General features: G+C 46.2%; 1 protein-coding gene across 2 annotated transcripts in view; it reads right to left on the reverse strand.

The window, feature by feature from the left end:
• Positions 1–317: 317 nt before the first annotated feature.
• Positions 318–19,627, reverse strand: part of map1ab (microtubule-associated protein 1Ab) — a 60,053-nt gene continuing 40,743 nt past the window's right edge. For both annotated transcript variants that reach the window (XM_068602848.1, XM_068602847.1), the window contains exons 3-7: positions 15,871–15,953; positions 14,920–15,057; positions 2,586–14,181; positions 1,661–1,893; positions 318–944 (exon numbers count right to left, since the gene is read on the reverse strand). In XM_068602848.1, the coding sequence (XP_068458949.1) occupies positions 789–944; positions 1,661–1,893; positions 2,586–14,028 (11,832 nt within the window). In that variant the 5' untranslated portion in view covers positions 14,029–14,181; positions 14,920–15,057; positions 15,871–15,953 and the 3' untranslated portion in view covers positions 318–788. The remainder of the gene's footprint in view (positions 945–1,660; positions 1,894–2,585; positions 14,182–14,919; positions 15,058–15,870; positions 15,954–19,627) is intronic.

The raw sequence follows: 19,627 nt of genomic DNA on the forward strand, positions 1-19,627 counted from the left end.
GAGACAGAAACGTCACCACGAATGACGAGAAGGAACCTTTTTTTGTTTCGTTTTTTAAGTCTTTTTTTTTTTTACGTAACATCAATATATGCCGTTATTGAGTTCTTGAGTTCATCCGAAAGCTACCGTAGAATTGCAACAAAAAAAAAGGAGGCGCACAGATGGCAAATAAACAGGACGAGGTCTATTCCGCATGTCCTCTACGCAAGTTGTTCGATCGCTGATTGATTTCAGAGACATTTTGGAGAAGTCGTCGAGTGAAGGACTTCTGTTTTTACCGTGTTTTGGCACTTGTTTTTTGGCCTCTTTTTTTTGGGGGGAGTTTAAACATTTTTGTGTCGATTTGTGATTTTGAGAACTACACCTTTCTCATCTCTGGCATTACGCGTTTGTGGGATGGTGAAGTCGGTTCGTCTGTTGGATTCGAGGCAAAGCGAGCGTGAAGATGATCCTGGGAATGTTTTACGTAGCTCAGGTGAGTTTTTTTTGTACCACCTTTGTTTAAAGAGGTGTGTTTTAGGGCAGATGGTTAACTAAAATAAAACAACCTAACGGCACGTTATGACGCGCGTCATAACCCCAGTGTCACAGAGAGCGTGAACCCAGAGCTCTGACGTATTATTTGTGTTTAGGGCTGCAGCGAATGCGTTTTTAGACAAGTACCATGAGAGCGAGAAGCTCGGAGGGAGCAGAGAGCGCTGGTCGCTGTCGCTCTACCTCCAGTGACAACAGATGACGGACAAGGAGGGGAGGGAGGAGGGAGGAGAGGGGGGACGAGCTCGTGAAGCTCAGAACTCGATCTTGCAGGCCGGGAAGGACTCGTCCTGCATGACCACGGTGCTGCTGGAGGCCAGAACCATGATGTTCAGGTCCTGCTGCCTCTCGTGGGTCTGCTGGTACCATTCCCGGGTCACCTCCGAGTCGTGGGTCGGGATCAGAGTCACCTGACGGGGGACACGGGAAGAGGATGAGGGGGGAGATAGTCGGATTTCGACTCCCACAGGTGTCTATGAATGGATGCAACATTTTGCATCTATATATATATATATATATATATATATATATATATATATATGTATATATATATATATATATATATATATATATATGTATATATATATATATATGTATATATGTATGTATATATATATATATATATATATATATATATATATATATATATATATATATGTATATATATATATATATATATATATAGAATTTCAACTATTTTTTTAAGACGCAACTGCAACTTTAATATGACTTTTTATGACATTTCTTAGACATATGGATATTTTTACAACGTACTTTTCTAACATTTAACTAATTAATTAATTAACGTACTACACTGTTAAGTTGTACTACTTTTTTTTCCAAACATACCTATAACATATTTTTTTGTAATTTTTTCTGTAATTCTTTTAATTTTATTTACTATACTTTGACATTTTTTTTATTATGACATTTCCAACATAATATACCGTGTTTTTTTTACCTTTTTTTTTCTCATACTTTACAATTTAATTTTTTCATGTCACTTTCAAGTCACGCAATGACTTTTTAAATGACATATTTACAACATACTATCTTACTTGTTCCAATGCCCAGCCGTGTGCAGAGGAGCTAATGGAGGCACAGGCGGCCTGATGAAGCTACACACCTGTAAGTTGGAGCCCCACTGAGCTTTGCCCTCCAGCAGGGCGTCCAGGACTCCGCGGCTGGGCTCTCCGCTGCCGGGGTCGTTCCCGCTCACCACGTAGTACGAGGCTCGCACCCTCTTGAAGAACTCCTGGTCCACGTTCTTGGCACTGCAGTGGTTGGGCACGTAGGCCAGGTCGACATAGATGGGCGGTCCGGGGGGAACGGCCGCGCTAGTTTTCTGGGAGTTGTTTCCTGGAGGTCATGAAACAGCGTTACAGGGGAAGACTAGTCCTGGCACTACAGGAGCAAAGACCCACGAGTTCCCTTAACTGAACCAATGACCTGATGTTCACTTCTTAGTTATATAAATGAATCATTCTGAACGAATTCACCACAATTAATCGTAAATCGGATGAAGAGCTTTTGCATGTTGCAAGAATTATAAGACAGTCAAGTGCAGACTTGAAAGGAAAGGTGATGTTCAAAATAAGCTGCTAACATGATTGCATTGATTTACATAAACCAATGATTAAATACAGTTTAATTGGCACAAAATATTATCAACATACACAACCTTCTTACATGGCATCTCCTGACGTTAGGAGAATAATTTGTAAGTGTTAAGTGAAGATTATTTTAAAAGCCTAATTACATTTATATATTGGGAATTCAAAAACACTGTGTAATTGTTTGGATTGCATTATCATTGCTTATCATTTTGAACATTTAAATGTAGCTAATGACTGGATTTAGTTGACACACTCGGTCTTAACATCTACTTTGGACTTCATTTTAATTGTCTAAAACATCCAATGTCAGTTTTAAAAATATATCATTTCTAGCTTTCCAGCAAAATATTCATTTTACTGACTTAATTTGGTGAGAAAGCACTATTAAAGAATGTTGAAGGTACTTTTCTGTTACGTAGGAGGACGTTAACGCACCTGAACTGCTCTTGACTCCATTGACCAAGCCTTTCCCCGGGTTGAGGATCTCGCTCCTGGAGCCGTGAGTCTCGGACATCTTGATCAGCCTGGAGCTTCGCTCTGTGTCCTTCCTCCTGAGGGAGGCCGATCGAGGCGAGGCGGAGTCCTTGGAGGTCTGCTTCACCGGGGTGGAGGACCTCTTCCTGACTTCCCCCTTCCGAGCTGGGGAGGCCGACTTGGGTTTCCCCTTTCTGAGGCCCCTGGTGGTCTTGTGCTCCTTTTTCAGAGGTTTCTCTGCGTGGTCGTTGAGAAGAGCCTCCGGATCGACCATGCACACGTCTGGGTGCGGAGGGTGGGGGTGGGGGTCCTTCATCGGGGTCGGAGGAGGGTCGTGGGTCTTCTGAGCGGACCTCGGTGACGCAGGGTGGTGACCCCCGCCGGCTCCGGACAGTTTGTCCACCGGCAGATGCTCGGCGTCTTCGTCCGAGTCCAGATTCCCTTCGGCCGTTATGGACGGACACTCCTCTGTCCCCGGAGGGACGTCGGAATCGGACTGCGAGGGCAACGACTCGCTCGCTGACGTCGGAGGCGTTTCCTCTCCGGCTAACGTCACAGCCAAGCCGGACGACAAGGGGCCGGGCGGCTGCGGCGGCGGCCCCTGTCCGGCGTCTCCTTGGGAGCTCTGAGCGTGGTGGTGGTGGTGCCTCTGCTTGTGCGACCTCCTTTTCACGGAGTGCTGCTCCTGGTCGTCCTCGTCTCCTTCCTGGGAGTGGTCACTGGGGTCGTCCTCCTCGCCCTCCTCGCCCTCGTCGCTGGAGAGCGGATGAGGGCTCGGGTTCATGAACGAGGGAGAAAGTTCTCCTTTGCGATGTTTGTACTCGCAAGAGGAGTGGCCCGGGTAGGAAGCGGAGGAGGAGGAGGAGGAGGCGGCGCCGGTGTTCAAGTCGGAGGGACGCTCGGCCCTCGCGGCTCCTTTGCCGGATGCCTCTGTGTGATGGGTATCTTTCGAGGAGGCCAGAGAGGTACCGTGGGCACTGGTCATCCATTCCATCGCTTCTTCATCCTCTTCCTCCTCGTCATCACCGTAACCTGGAGGAGGGGCACTCGGGCAGTCTTCGGGCTTCTGTAGTAGCTCCCAATCAGATATGCTGCTCCTTCTCCTGACCGCTAATCTCTCTGCCGGCTCCTCCAAAAAGCATTTCTCCGCAAACTTTTCTGCCCCTTCGTTCTTAGCATCTTCTGCTTTTTCACACATCTTTGGATCAGCTGTTGCCTTCCTCTCCTCTGTGCTGTCTTTACCCAACTTCTCCTCCGGCACCTTTTCCTCTACTTTCTGCTCGACCTCACAGTCTTTAGCGGTTAACGTCTTCACATCTTTATCTGAGACCTTTTCGTCTTCCTTCGATGGTGCTCTGTTCGTGTTTTCCTCTTTCATATCTGGTGTTTTCTCCTTTTTCTCTTCAGCGTCCTCCGTTTTGGATACGTCTGCTGTGGCACATGCGGTTTTGCTAGCTCCACTATCGCTGAGTGAATTAAGTGAGGCTGTCTGTTGAGTTGTTTCCATCACCACGTCAGGTTTAGACACTGCAGTGGGAGAGGCGTTGGTGAGCGTCTTCGTCTCTGTGGACTGTGAGGTACTTCCTCCCACACATGACTCGGTTATCAATGAAAAACTCTCCTTTTCGTCAGCCGCTCTGATACTTTGACATTCAATACGACATGGTAGGGTGCTGTCCTCCATTTCAAGTGTAACAGGCTCCTCGTCTTCTGACGACTCGGGGGACTCCTTGTCAGAGGAGTGAGCCCTTTGGAGGGGAGAGACATCAAAGCAAGCCTCTGGTACATTCTCTGACACCTTTACTGGTTCAATGCTTTGCAGGGAAGGCGCAGCGGAGGATGTTGTAATCTTAGTTTCCGGCATATAAAAACAGTCAGTGCTCGACTTTGTTTCAGTTTCGGGCTTCGCAGAACCGCTTTGATCCTCAGTCTGTTTGGCAGTGGTAGGCGAGAATGGACGTGATGGTTTGGTCTCCTCAAACTGGCTGGGTAAAGACACTTTTGATGCAGGTTTCGTCGTCACCTCCATGTACTCGTCTCTCTGAAAGCCTCCAAAGCAGGAGCTCGGAGACTCTGCCGCCGCGGGCTCCTCCTTCACGAGAGGTACCGTGGGGGTTGATATTGTGGTGAAAGTTTTGGCGTTGTCTCCAAACGGTTTGCTCAGAGGGGTCGAAGTTGAGGCTGAGGACGAGTAACTGTACGATGTGGAGGAGTACGTTGAGGTGGAGTACGTTAAGGTGGTGTATGTGCACGGTGACGTGGCGGTTTCCTCGTGTCTTGTGGTGATATCTATAGTCTGCCTCTCATGTAGACCCTCTCCTTGGAGGTTTCTTTGGCTGTAATATTTATCATCGCTTTGCTTGGTTGGCTCGGAGGCATCTTCCTTAAATCCTACTTGACTATTCTCACTGTAAAAAGGCTCAGAATAACCTCCAGATCGGCTCTGTCCGATGTCGGCGTAGCTGCCTCGTAGAAGAGGGGAGGGACTAGATGTGGATATGGATTCTGATTGGTCCGGTGGCAAAAAGCTGCCTGTCAAGCTGCTGCTTGTGAACGTTGGTTGACAAGTTTCTGTTTTCACAACGCTTGCCGATAGAGACACTTTGTCTTCATCTCCTTTTTGTGATTGCAGTACTTCATAAGAGGCCAAATCCTCTGCCGCCGATGACAACCTCCTCTTTGTGGTTGGTTCAGGAGACAAATGCATTTTGTCCGTGTCCTCTGCTTTCTTTGTTTCGGGAGGTTTTGAAGCATCTGATGGAGTGAAACCACTTTCGTCCATTCTGTGAACACTTGGTTCTGGTGACGGAGTTGTTTTCCCTCCATCTTCACTCCTTTTCTCAGGGAGTTTGGATGTGTCTGTATCATCTTTTTTGAGTGGTTTTGCTTCAGGAGATGATGGTTTTTTACTCACGTCCTGCTTGTCTGAAGCTGAGGCATCGTCAGGTGTTGGTTTACAGACTGTTTCGTCTTTAAGGAGGCTTGATTCAGGCAGCTGAGACTGTTTATTTGAGTCCTCGACCTCTGTTAACGTAGCACTATCACCGGAGCTACGCCTGCACATTTCTTTTTCAGACTGTTCTCTGGCCCCCTTTTCCACATCAACATCACTCAAATCCTCCTCTTCTTCCTCCTCCTCGTCGTCCTCCTCATCTTCGTCCTCATCATCATCATCCATATTGAAATCTTCCCCTTCCACGAGTAACCTTTTATCAATCAGGCTCTCTTTTCCATCAGGAAAGTCCAACATGGATTTGGAGGCCGAGCTGCTAATTTGACTATTCTCCGACGCCAAAACATTATCGTCTATTTCATGTCCTGAAAACGTGGCCGCAGATGCGGTCCGTGAAGCACTTGAAGTGTCTCCTTTCTCTAAAGGTGATGCTTGTTGAGGTAAAATGTCTTTTTCTGCAGGTGAATGCCGACCAGACGGAGATCCCTCTCTGTCATGCTCAGAGGACTCCATTTTGTCTTTGAGCGACTCGGCAGATTTCTCCCTCTCTTTTTCCGTCGTTCTCTTTTCAGTGAATTCCCCGAAATCTGCGGGCGCAGCAGACGCTTGGGTGCCAAGATCCGATGGGCTCCACGACGGAGACGGTGTCTCTTGTCTTAATGACACACCCGCGGATTGAGCGGCGGCACCGGCAGAAGCCGTATCGCTTCCTCCCGTCGCCCCCGTTAGACAAGATGCTGCCGCAGCACCTTCCTTCATGTCCTCTTTCTCTTTCTCCGATTTCTCAGGTTTATCCTCTTTGGGGCTGAAAGAATAAGACTCAGCAGCCTGGGACATTTTGTTATCTTGCACGTCGACGGATGAAAAGCTCTTTTCAACGTAAGGTGTATCTGGTCTTTCTTCTCTCTCGCACTCTTCCTCCTGGCCTTTCTCTCTGTCTTCGTATTGAGGCGAGGCACTATGGTGGCTGCTTCTTTCACTCTCAGTGAGGGACACCGGGCTGTAGTCGACTCTACTGAAGGACAGAGGCTCTTCTTTGTACTGGTCGTCCAGGACGAACATGGCTCCTCCGGCCTCTGTCTGGCTCGTTCTTCTGTTATCATCCATACCGATATCAGAGGCGCGATCGAAATCCAAAGAGACCTCGCTTTCTTCTCTCGAGTCCAAGTCGCGATCCTTTGAAATGGGCTTTTCATACGGATCGTACTTGGACGCACCGAAGGCTTGCTTTTCGTCTCCGGTGCCCCCACCGACCGCTTCCTTCCCTGGCGTCATCTTCGCAGCCTCGGATTTAACGACCTCGGTCTTGCTGGCGTCCTCAGAATCCAGCGTGAAATACGAACACGGCTGCGATAATCCGGGAGAGGCCATCTCTCGCTCTCCTTCCATCTCCCTCTCCGCTTCCTTCCCGGGTTTCTCATCCAGCTGTGCCTTTCCCGTCGCGCCGAGAGTCGGTGTTTGTTTCTCTTGTTGCGGCGTTTCCTCCGCACTGGACTGGCTCTCGGTGCCCGAGAGCGTAGAGCTCCGGGGCTGACTGTCGGTGCTCGACACGGTTGACAGCACCGGCTTCTGCTCTGTCGAATCAGACGTCGGCTCTGCTTTGGCTGCTGGCATATCAGGAGCCTTTTCTTGTTCAGGAACAGAGGTAGTCGTCTCCTTTGATGTGACAATATCAAAGGAGGGCTCTGGCCTGGCAAGCGGCGCAGCCGCGCTTTCTGTTTTCACAACACCTTGAGCTCCAGGTGAGAGTCTGGGTTCTTCTACGCCGAACTCTTTGCCGTCTTCATCTATAGAGGGCTCCTGCATCGTGAGCGTCGGTATGATCACCGTGATCTGGTCGGGCGTCGGCGGTTTAGTTTGGTCGCTTGGTTTTGGGGGTGAGGGCGGACCTGCAGACGAGATGTCGTGGTCTGATTTCCTCAGCTCCACTGACAGCGGTCTGGAGCCTGCTCCTCCCATACAGATGTCCTCCTCCTCCTCTTCATCGCCCCTGTCTTCGTCAGAGGACTGAACCACAAATGCAGATTTGTAATCGGACTTGGATGCCGTTGCCGCTTCTCCCGATACTTTCAGTGCAGGTTGTTTAATGGTTTTGTCGAAGTCTTTCTCTTGTAACTCCTCTCTCTCCCATTTCTCCTCTCTGACGTGGTCTCCGTCAGAAGAGTCTTTTTCAGTTATCTCGTCTGTCTTCTTGTCGGCAACGTCCTTTTCTTTCGTCGTCTTCTCATCTTTGGCGTCGTCAATCTCGTAGGTGTATTCTTTCTCTTGCTCTTTTTCCATTTTCTGCTCTTTGCTCAGCTCTGCGACATGCGTGTCGTCTTTTTCTTTCTCCATCTTCTCTCCTGGACTGATGGCGATATCCTTTGCTTCTTTATCTTGCTCTTTTTTCTCCTCCCGGGTGTGGATGGGAGACGCACAGATGTCATCTTTCGCTGGTTTCAAGCCTTCGCTTGATGTAGTCACAGAGGTGCCTCGCTGAATCTCTTCAACGGCAAAAGTTTCCGTCTCAATCTGAGTTTCAGTGAGCTTATCAGAGGTTTCTTCACGTACATGCTTATCACCAAAGTCACAAATATCATCCTTTTTCGTTCTGTCTTCTTCCAAAGTCTGAGACTGGGGAAGATCTACCTCTTTTTTATCATCCTTCTTTGACTCAGTATCAAAAGGATGATCATCTTTCCCTTTTTTCTCATCACTCTCTACTTCCTGTTTGGTGGATTCGGCTTTACAACTGCCCTGTTTGCCTTCATCCTCACTGGTTTCAACTTTAGATGACTCTTTCTCTTTCTGCTCCAACATGGAGTCAGTGTCTTTCTCCTTCTTAGATTCATCTTTCGCAGTTGCTTCATCTTTAATTTCCTCCAGAATAGGTTTGTCATCAGAGATATCAGCCTTCTCCTGCTCTTTCACCTCCGGTGTTTTTATCTGTTTGTCAGAAATGTCACTTTTATCCGACCCCGCATCATCCTTCATGTCTTTGACAGAAGTCTCATCCTTCTGCTCCTGAATGGATACACAATCAGAACTCTTTTCTTTCGCCATTTCTTTCTCTTTTACTTTCACTTCTTCATCATGAATATCATCCTTTGGGATTTCCTTTGCCTCCTCCTTGACTAGTTTTCCATCAGAGGTAACATCTTTTAGCTCTAACTTCTCCTCGTCTTTAGGGGTTTTGACACCAGCAGTGTCTTTGCTTTCATCCTCCTTGGTAGGTAGGACACCAGAAATTTCATCTTTAATTATTACTGTATATGTTTCTTCCTGCGTGGGTTTACTAGCAACACTATGATCCTCAATGGAAAGCCCTTCCTCAGCTGAAGTTTCCTCCTTATCCACTGCTTTCTTCGTTTCTTCTTCTACTGTTGATTTGATAGCACAAATATCTTTACTGATTTCTTCTTGCTTTTCGTCTTGCGTGGTGGGTTTCGTAAAGAATTCGTCCTTGGATGTTTTGACAGCGAAAATATCTTTGCTCACCATTACATCCTCTTCCTCTATCTCGCCGGTTTTGACAGCCTCTTTATTTCTTTCTTTCTCCTTTTCGCCCTCCACGCCTGGTTTGACTGCATCTTTGAGTGTCTCTTTTGCTTCTGCCTTGCTTGATGCGGCACAGAAATCATCATCTTTACTTAATTGTGTATGCTCTGCTTCGAGCTCGGTACATTTGGCGGCGGAAGTGTCAGCTTTACTTTCCTCTTGTTCCCTGTCTTCTGCAAGTGTTGCTTTGGCAGCAGAAGCATCTTCTGTACTTGGCAGTTCATCTTTTTCCTCTGCCTTGGTAAGTTTTATAGCAGCAGTATCGTATTTACTTATGTCTTCCATCGTAGGTTTGAAGATGGAGGCCTCATCCTTGCTTGTCGTCGTATCTTTTTCCTGCTCCTTGGAGAGTTTGGTGTCAGAACTGTCATCTTTACTTGTCTCTTTATGTTTTTCTTGCTCCGTGGCTAACTTGGCAGCAGGAATTTCCTTTTCGCTCGTGATGGTGGAGACAGCGTCTTTACACATTTCTTGCCCCTTTTCTTCTTTTATGGTAACAGACGTATCACCCTTACTAATCATTTCTTCTTCTCTGGTAACTTCAGCAACCGTTATGTCACCGATCTCTTCATCATCTTCTCTCTGCTCATCTGTAAAGGACATGGTACCAGAAGCCTCTTTTTTCTCTTTCTCATCTTTAATCGCTTTCATGTCGGATGGTTCGACCTCCTTTTTCTTTTCGTCTTTAGCAGGTTCAATAATGGGCTTATCATCCTTCTTTACCTCTTCCTCCATCTCGTCTTTGACAGGCTTGATATCTGTGACATATTCAGTCTCTGTCTTTCGAGTGTTTATAGGGCTAATATCAGAAATGTCGCTGTCAGACAACTCATCAGCTTTCTTAACCGCACCTGTGCCATTGAGGTCAAAATCATCATCTCTCTGCCGCGGCTCGTCTTTGACTTGTTTGAGCTCAGAAGCAACAATTTCCACCTCTGCTTCTTTGCTTGTGACTTTTTCCTTTTCAGGCGCTTTATGTTCCTCTTTAATGGCTCCAACAGCGGGGGAAATGTCCTTTGCCATTTGCTCTTCTTTGATGGGTTTAATATCAGAGGCATCCTCCTTTATTGTCTCCTTCTCTACTTTATCATCCGTGATGGACATAACAGCAGAAACATCTTTCTGGATGACCGATTTCATTTCTGGCTCATCCTTGATTTGTTGGACATTAGAGGTGTCGTCCTTTTCTTTCTCCTGTTCTGCCTTGGTGGTTTTAACTGCAGGTTTATCTCCACCATCATCTTTGTCATCATCATCATCATCATCTTTGTCATCATCACCATCTTTCTTGTCATCATCGTCCAGGAAACGACTCTCCCTTTCTGGAAATGCACCTGGAATCGGCACTTTGTGTTCTTTTTCTCTGAGCATTTCGTCAACCTCTTTATCACTTTCTCCAGATGAAATGAGGGAATCCCTCCCTGGTGCGAGTGCCTGAACTTCAACAGGGATTGTTTCAGACCGTGTGCCTTCATCTTTTGACACGGATGAAGTGTCTTTTTCCGTCTCCTTCATCACTGGAAAGTCCTCCTCCAAAAATTCATCCAAAGACGTGGAAATCTCCACTTCATGCTGATCATCTTTCTGTTTGTCGACGTCTCTTTGCGTCTCTGTTCCTGCGTCGTCTGTCTTTTTTGTTTTGTCGTCTGCCGCAGTGACAACCTCGAGGGTCTCCTCCGAATCAGGGAAGACCTTCCTCTTGTCTTCCACCGGTGAATGACGAAGAGGAGAATGAGCCGCACTCGGTGGTCCGGACTGTGGCGGAGAGGCCATTTTCACAGTGATGTCATCCGGACTGAAGCAGCGCTCTTCACTCTCTGAAGTCACTGAGTCGGATCCAAAAGGTCTAGTAGGCACAACAGATGAAATATCTTTAGGTGCAACAGCATCTATATTTTCCTCTTCCACTGGCAGGTGGACTGGTTTGGTGTCTTGTATAGAAACTGGAGACACTGAGCCAGCAAGCTGTTCACCATCCTTCTCGTTACTCTGTAATAATTGTGATGAAGCATAGCCCTCTTGGAGCTTTTCAAGTGAAAAGTCTACATTCGGAGTTTGGTCTTCCTCCTCCTCCTCTTCTTCTTCTTCCTTGACAGCTTCAGGACCTTTAGCCGGCGTCTTCACTTCTGCAACGGGGAGCTCGAAGTCATCAGAAGGAGACTTGCATTGCTTATCTTCTTCCAAAGAAGGTGGTGAAAGAGTTCCCGCCGAGAGTGGAGGCTCTTTGCCTTGGACGGCGTCAGGTGGGCTTGACAGGGTAACGGGGCTTTTGGGGGATTCCTCGGCTACCGGTGCTGCGGCGGACGCCGCAGGTTGGTCTTCGGCGATCGAAGTCGGGAAAGAGCACACTTTGTCATACTCCGTGATGGACGTCGCGGAGGACACGTGCTCCTCTTCGGCCAGAGGAGCAGTGATGATGTTGGTGAACACGGACACCTGCTCGTGCACGCCCGGGATGAAGCTTTTCTCGGTCATGGCTGCGGCTTGCATCTCCCTCATGCCGTGAATGTTGCCAAACGATCCGGTCTGATCTGGAACGGAGATGTCGTAGGCGCCAACGTCGTACTGGAGGTGTGGGATCCGCTCCTCGGCCTCCTCGTGAATCTCCTCGTCAGAGATGGTCTGTTCCGTCTCGGAGTAGCCGGGGATGGTCTCGTCTTGGATGTAGGAGATGGGCTCGGCCGCAGTGGCTCCATGAACTACGGAGGTTATGGGAGCTGTGGCACCTCCAACATGGGAAAGGTAGCCCTCCTCTTCCTCCTCTTCCTCTTCTTCAGCTGCAGCCAGAATGTCAGTGGCTTCAGCTGCATCTTCTGATTTGATCTCTTCATCCGCTATAACGTCTAAATCTTCCACCTCCTCCAGTTCGGCTTTCTCCACTGCCTCCTCCTCCTCTTCCTCCGATTGAATCATTTGTAGCTCATCTTTTGTCACAGCCTTCGCTGAGAGTTTTTCTGATTTCTCCATTTCTTCTAACTCGTGTTTCCTGTCAAGACCATCGTCCTTCGCTTCATCTTCCTCGTCCCCTATTCCCATATCTTCTTCCACCTCCTCTTCCGTTTGCTTTTTGGCAGCCGGGGCCTCTTCTTCCTCCTCTTCCTCGTCCTCATCCTGCGATGCCGCTCCTTCATCCTCAAACTTTTGAGCGTCTTCCATTTCGCTCTCCTGCGCATACTTGTTGTCATCCACTTCGGCTTTCGCTTCCGGGGCTGATGGCTCCTTCGCCGGAGACTTTGCGTCAGCTGGAATTTCCGATGCTTCCTGCTTCTCTCGGGAAATGCTTTGTGCCGTCGGCGCAGAGCGTTCTGGAGGCTCTGCTGATACATCTACAACTTCAGCTTTGTTCATGTTTTCAAAATCCTTGGTGAGGTCTTCGGGGGTTGAGCGAACAGACGTGCCTCCGTTCTCTATCGGTTCGGGTTGAACGGTTTCAGGTTTTGTCTCCGCCGGCTTCGGCTCGGCAGGTAACGTCTTTGCCGCTTTGATTTTTCCGGTCTTTGCTTTACTCGACACTTTCGCTTTGTGCAGTGTCTTTCTGACTTCTGGAGTGAAGGGTTTGAGGTCGGGCTTTGTGATTTTTCTCAGCTCCGGTTTGGACGTGTCCTTCTTTTTGTCGTCTTTGGACTTAACATCTTTCTTCTCGTCCTTTTTAGCAGAGTCATCTCTCTTTACTTTCTTGATCTCTTTCTTTTCTTTGTCCTTCTTCTCATCCATTTTTGACACCCTTTCCTTCGGGTGCTTTTTCAAGGATTTTTCTTTCAGGAGTTTTTTCTTTTCCGGCACATCGCTTTTAGATTTTGTAGTTTTGGGAGGCTTTTTCTCCTCTTTTTTCTCGGATATATTTTCCTTCACAGAGTCGCTCTTTGCCTCTGTGGCGGTTGACACATCATCCTGTCCTTCATTTTCTTTCTTCGAGGCCTTCGCGGTGGTCTTCGGGGATGACTTGAGACTCTCTTTGCTGTCTGTTCTTTGTTTTAACTTGGTTTGTTTGATAACAGAGGGAGGAGCTCCGGCGGCAATATCCTTTTGGGTGGCCACCGGATAGCGCAGGAAGTCAAGGTGCTTTAATTTTTCCAGGCCCTCTAGGATCTTGTTTTGTGGTGCATTCCCAGGGAACAGCACTCGGATGATCTTCTCAGAAGGGTTGGCAGGAAGCCAGACCACTAAGGCCGTCACTGATGTCAGGTAGGGCACGGATATTTCCCCTTCTTTGCCGTTGGGCAGCACAATACCAGTTTTGGCCTTGCTGTTGCCGGCCCACTTCTGCATTAAAAATTGCATCTCTTTACTGTCTTTGACAGGGTTGAGAACATACATGTCTAACCTGCCCACTCCCATCTTGTGGAACAGAGTAATGGGCTCAATGGTGTTGCTGGCCACCCGACAGAGAGGCTCTGGTTTGATTCCCAGTTTGTTCAGGTACTGCAAAGTCAGGGAGGCTTCTTCGATGCTGCGTTTCACTTTCAGATTGGACTCCGGCATGCGGAGCTTCTCCGGCACGTTGAAGAACACCACGCCCAGTTCGGGAGAGATCAGGTTCTTCATCCATTCGCTGTAGTTGGTGGAGCCCTGGGACTGCTCCTCCTCTTGCTCCGCTATCTTCCTCTGAAGCAGCCCATTGATGCCCGGGAGATTGTCAGCGCCGATGTGTGTGAGCAGAATCGAGTCGATGCGGTCCAAGTGACGAACCAGCTTCCAGAAGCAGGATTTTCGCTCGGAGCCGCCGTCCACTAAGATGTTGAAGCCGTTCACGGCAAAGAGGGCGGAGTCGCCGCGTCCGCCGGGGAAGATGTAGCAACACGGTTTGGAGAGTTTCAGGAAGCCTCCGGACGTGGGCGGCTCCAGGAGGTCGAAAGGCGAAGGGACGTCGACCGTCTCAGAGATGTACTCTGTGAACTCGGTGACGCCCTCCATCTTGGGAAGAACAGACTCAGGGTTTAGTTTGTAGTCCAGGAACTCACGCAGGGTCTGCTGCTGTCCCAGGGAGCTCCAGCCCACCTCCCCGCGGCAGGACACAGTAAGTGTGGCCTGCTGCTTGGGGGCTGTTGTGCCCAGTAATTCACTGACCTGCAGGAGGGAGACACCCAGACACGTTGGTCAGTTATAAATGCATACATGTGTTATAAATGTGGCCTGCATAAGAAAAGAAATAGTCAAGTAGGCAATGTAGTTGTCAGAGGTATGGGTTAAAACCTTCTGAGCCCCAGGACCCCCAAAAATAGCGGTCCCCGACTTGTTCAAACTGTAGGGTTTAGGGCCTAAATACTAAAAGGGCACCTTTTTGGAAAGATTAGGACCTAAAGAATCAAAATCTAAAATAAAAATCTGATGAAAAAGGTACCAAGGGTTGGGATGGGGGGCTAAGACACGACGAATCCTGACTATCCGCTCTGTTATTGGCTTGTACTCGTTTCTGTTCTCTCTCATGATTATGAGTGACGACAACGCTGCTATCAATTTAACCGGAAGGAGAGGGAGTTGGGACCTGAATACCTTCACTATCAATACATTTCTGAAATGTATCAACGCATTTACGTGTCCTTTCACAAATGTTCAAGATATCTTTGCAGACAGAAATAGGACGAGGGAAGTTACAGCTGGTTTGATCCCCGGCTCCTCCAGTCCATGTCGTGTCCTTGGGTGAGATACTTAATCCCAAATTGCTCACAAAAGGTCTGCCTTCAGTGTATGTGTGTGTGTGTGTGTGTAGTGTGTGAATGACATGTAGTGGTGAAGCGCTTTGAGTAAGAAAGTTCGTTCATCATTCACATTTGTCTTTAAAGTGTCACAGTGGATTTGACTCACCCCGGGATCAGCAAAGACACGTGAAAAGCTCTGGTAGGTGAAAACCCCAGTTTGCAGAAGAAGGCCACCGTGGTCTGAGCTTTGTCCACTCAAGACCAGAAGCTTGTGTCCCGCTGAGTCTGTGATGAGAGACTGGATCTGGGACACGGAGAGAGAAAGAGGTCGGGACACAGAGGACAGTTAAAGGAGAGACGCTATCGCCACTGGAGGAAGACAAATGACTGCGTCACAGGCAAAAGATGCACTTCACTTGTGTCGAGGTTAACAAGATATGGCAATAAATACAAGTTCAAATTTAAAATTTAAAAAAAAATTGAAGAGAAACAAAGATTATCAGTCTTTGTTATTCCATATCCACAACAAATGTGATGGGTATTTAATCACAATAAGTATTTAGATAAGGGCCAGATTTATAAAGTTATATTCTTTGATCACACAGATTCTGATTTATATCTGACTTTCCGCTTTTTTAAATTGTATATTTATCTACAGCTATTTTAGTTAAAGAATTTTTTTTTTTTTAATAAAGTACAAGACATATAATTATATATAACAAATACAAAAAAATATATTAACAAATATTTTATATATATATATAAAATATTTTTTATATATAAAATATATATATATATGTGTGTGTATATCTATATATATATATGTGTGTGTATATCTATATATATATATATACATATATATATATATATAAACTTTATATAGTGTGTATATTACACACCATATTAAGGGACCTTTCTACTTTTTTTTTTTTAATCCAATTTATTTTCCCACAAATATTGATATTTAAAATCTGAGGCAAAATCACCGTATAATTAATGGTGTAACAGGTACATGTATGAGTCAGTGAGATGTTCTTGGGTATCTTTCTTTACAATATGCCGCACTACTAATATGTAAGTGTGCGCGCAGCATTACTTTAGCGCATGCTGACATTACCTCTGATGCAACGGTGTCTTCTGAAGGGTTGACGAGGACCACGGTCTCTAGGACATCACTCCTGTGGTGGAGAGTTCTTTGTCCTGAAGGAGAAAGATTGAAAACATTTAGTTAGCATCTGTCACGATTGAAGCACTTGAGCCTTTAGCTTAAGATGCAACTCCAACAAGGCCCGAGGACGGACGGGGCGAGGGAAACCAGACGTCCTGCTGGACAGATCCACTCGTACAATAAGTGCGTTCAACCATGAGTTCAAACTCAGAACAACAATCAAGAAAGTACAATTTCTTCAGTAAAGTTAAACTACAAAGTGCTACCAATAGGTGCCATTTAAGTGCTAACAAAGTGCTACATTGGTGCTACTCCCTTATATAAGGTATATAGAGCTGTATGATAGAGTCTAATATACTCTGGGTATCAGGTATTAATACAATAATGCTTTTCCTGGCCAAAAAAAAACATGCCAGTTGCAATTTGGCCGTGGTTGAAAAGACATCGCCAGCCAGACATATTAGCAATTAACACTAATGAATGGTAAATCCGCACGCAACCAAAACAAAGACAACATCACAAAATGAACTCCGTCGCTGAGCACATTTCCATACATCCTGACGCACAATCATCGCAATTATGCATCAGCACTTAATTCCACTCAGGGGCTGACGTTAAGCTTTTAATTCCCCTTTGTTTCAGCACAGATGCAGGCTCTAATATTAGAGCGGTCTAATAATAGATGATCTCAGTGACTCCATCCAACCACCGGGATCTTCAGCGCATCCCCTGAGGTTTGAGGCGCTTCGCCATCGTTTTTTAGGATCCGGGACTGTCAACATGTGAATATATGTATGTATATATATTATATTCATATTATTACATGTATTTCGTGGGAGGAAACCGGATCACCAGGAGTAATATATCCGTGAATAAGAACCTCTGATGCAGCTCATCACGTCCTGTTGTATAAAAGACCGAGACATTATCAAATTATAGAAATATTAACAGTTTAGATGGATAAGAATTCGAAAGAATTTAAAAATTAAAAACAAAGCAATTTAATGGATGAAAGAACAAATGGAAACTCATCTTAAATATCATGAAAGTAATCAGCAGCACTCGGCAGTCGAGAGCATCTCTGAGTCAGAGTGGAGAAGCTCTCGGTACGTTATATTACAGATGATAATCACGGCCATGTTATCTGCTCTCAGCCCATGATTGTATTTCATGCTTTCTTATTCTTCATCAAACTATGTGGCATTAACATTTTAACAGTGATGAAGGAACACCGGCTGAATTCAATCGTTTTGCATTCAACTAATTTCTGCTCTTATCTAGCAAATAGCCGTTCGTGACATTTCCACTTGAACGAATGTCTTTCAGGAGGTTTTATTCTCTTCTCTTTACATTCAGAACATGAGAACTTTTACTCGTCCGCTCTTTTTGGCAACTAATCCGACTTTATAACAGAAGTTGGTTTACCTTGAATACGTAAAAGGAAAACAAAAAAAGGGAATCCATATATTCACCTTGAGCTTGTTGTTATTCTATTTTTAGAGCTGAATCTCACTCGGTTGCTCACTTACCGTCAAGATGTCGGTGAAGCTGAAAAAACGGCGGTTAAACCGCCTAAAACCAGGCCTAACTTTCGTGGATTATAACACATCAGGATTGGAATTAATCCACAGATGCTTTGGTTGAAATTGAGACCAAACTTGTATCTGGAAATCAGTTTTTTTGAGCCTCGACAAAGGGACAAAATGTGTTTTTTTGGGCTATTTGTCAGGCTTTTGATCACTTTCAAAGACACCAGCTATTGAGTGAGGACGGAGGAACATTTTATTTTTCAAGAGTTGAGAAGCAACGCAACCGTGAGAGGTCCTTGAGTATTTAGTCATAAATGAGCACAAAGAAACATCATCCGGATGGGTTTTAGCGAGTGAGATTGATCGTATTTCTGCACTATCGCCTGTTTAAAGACTGTAAAGCCATTTGAGTTGCATTGACGTGTCTTCGCTCTCTTCTATTGGTTGATGCATTGCGTTGTTTTACCTTTGCAGCTACTTTTCTAAATACCGGTAGTTTTCCATCTCATCCTGTTTAAGTGATGCTGTGCAACCGGTGAATCCCCATAAATTGCCGCTCTGTGTGACACGGTGCCGCGCTATACGACCAACATTGCCTCGGCCGGTGGGCGTGAGCGGCATTGAGCGGACAATAAGTGTCACAATAAATCCGAGACAGAAGGTCAGAGACGACCGCGCGGCGACAGCTTAAAAACTACTTTGTCCCAGATGTGTGGAGGAACATAAACCTCATGAACCCCGCAGATTAGTGTGAAATAACTCACGGGGGAGGAAGGGAAAAGAAGAAAAAAAAGAGAGAAAGAAATCACAGACTTCTCGTATCAAAACAAACATTCAGAGAGCGAAACGAGAGGATGTGGCTCCCTCTGTTGATGTTACCATGGCGACACACCGCCGCAGGGATGGAGAGAGAGGGAGAGAGAGAGAGAAAGAGAGAGAGAGATGACGCCCGAGTCACCGAGCGTCTCGGGGGGAGAGTCCCGACACGTCGGCAAAATCTGAGCTGCGCCACAGCCGGTTTCACAGCTCAAATGTTTTAACCGATTTTGTCTCCAGACCTCCTTTTCTCCTGAGTTTGAGTCGTCGTAGGATCCCAAAATTATTTCCAATACTTGTGTTTATTGTATGTATTTGTTCAGCAAAGCCTTGGGGAAAAAAATCACTTTTAAAAGATATTTTGATCGTAACTATGAACATCCAGCATGATATGAGCCAGATTCCCCAAAAATGGCTGGTGGAGCAACATTAAGACACCTTTTAGGAAAGATTAGGACCTAAAGAATCAGAATCTGCAACAAAAATCACAATAAAACAAAGACTTGGCCTGTTAGGAAGGAGTTTCAGTAAAAAAAACTGTGTCGTTCGGTTCAAAAAATGAAAAAATATGACATATTTTATGCCAAAAGATTGTCTTAATGGGGCATGCTGGGGCTTAAAATTGGCGTGGCAGGATTTTCGTCGGCTTCTAACGCCGACGAGAGCAACGAAGCAAACGACTCAAAGGGCGAAAGCGCGGTCGATACGCAGAGGTCCACTTTCAGGAAGGCGAAGCCCAGAGAGCGTCGACCTTTTGACCCTCCTGATGCGCTTCACTCGGGTGAAACCGGGGAGGAGAGGCGACTGCTCGCTGACACCGCAGGCCGGTGCAACCTGACACTGTCACAACAAAGATGCTCTGAAAACATCAGTGCTGTTGTTTCCCCTGCCGGAGGGCGAGGGCGAGCTTGGATGTCTCTCAGATCGGGTTCCCGTTCACTTCCCCCCCCCGATAAAAACACACCGCTGATGGACGGCCGTCCGTGGAGGTGACATCGGGCGCACAAAGACACTCTGGAGGTCGTGTGATACGTCAGATTTCGCCGGGGATTTAGTTTCCAAATGGTTAATGGCTCAGAATAAGACTTTCATCGTCATCCATTTATGCTATTCTGTGAATTAATATCAAGTCTTGAGCTGCGACAACTTGTCAGTGAAAAATAATCTAACATTCTCTGGTTTAATCTCATCTATTGTTAAACAATCACTGCTTTTCTGAACACTGTTTAGCATTAGTAAAGCATGAAAGAATGAATTCATCATTTATAAAGTATCATTCCAACTTGAATACTCATTAGTAAACTCATTCATAAACACAGTTTCTCATTCTTGATTAATAAGCTTGAGTGTCATACTTTATA

This window comes from Clinocottus analis, unplaced genomic scaffold (assembly GCF_023055335.1).
Source record: "Clinocottus analis isolate CAN_PGR_092001 unplaced genomic scaffold, fCliAna1.0.p SCAF_6, whole genome shotgun sequence".
Taxonomy (NCBI): domain Eukaryota; kingdom Metazoa; phylum Chordata; class Actinopteri; order Perciformes; family Cottidae; genus Clinocottus; species Clinocottus analis.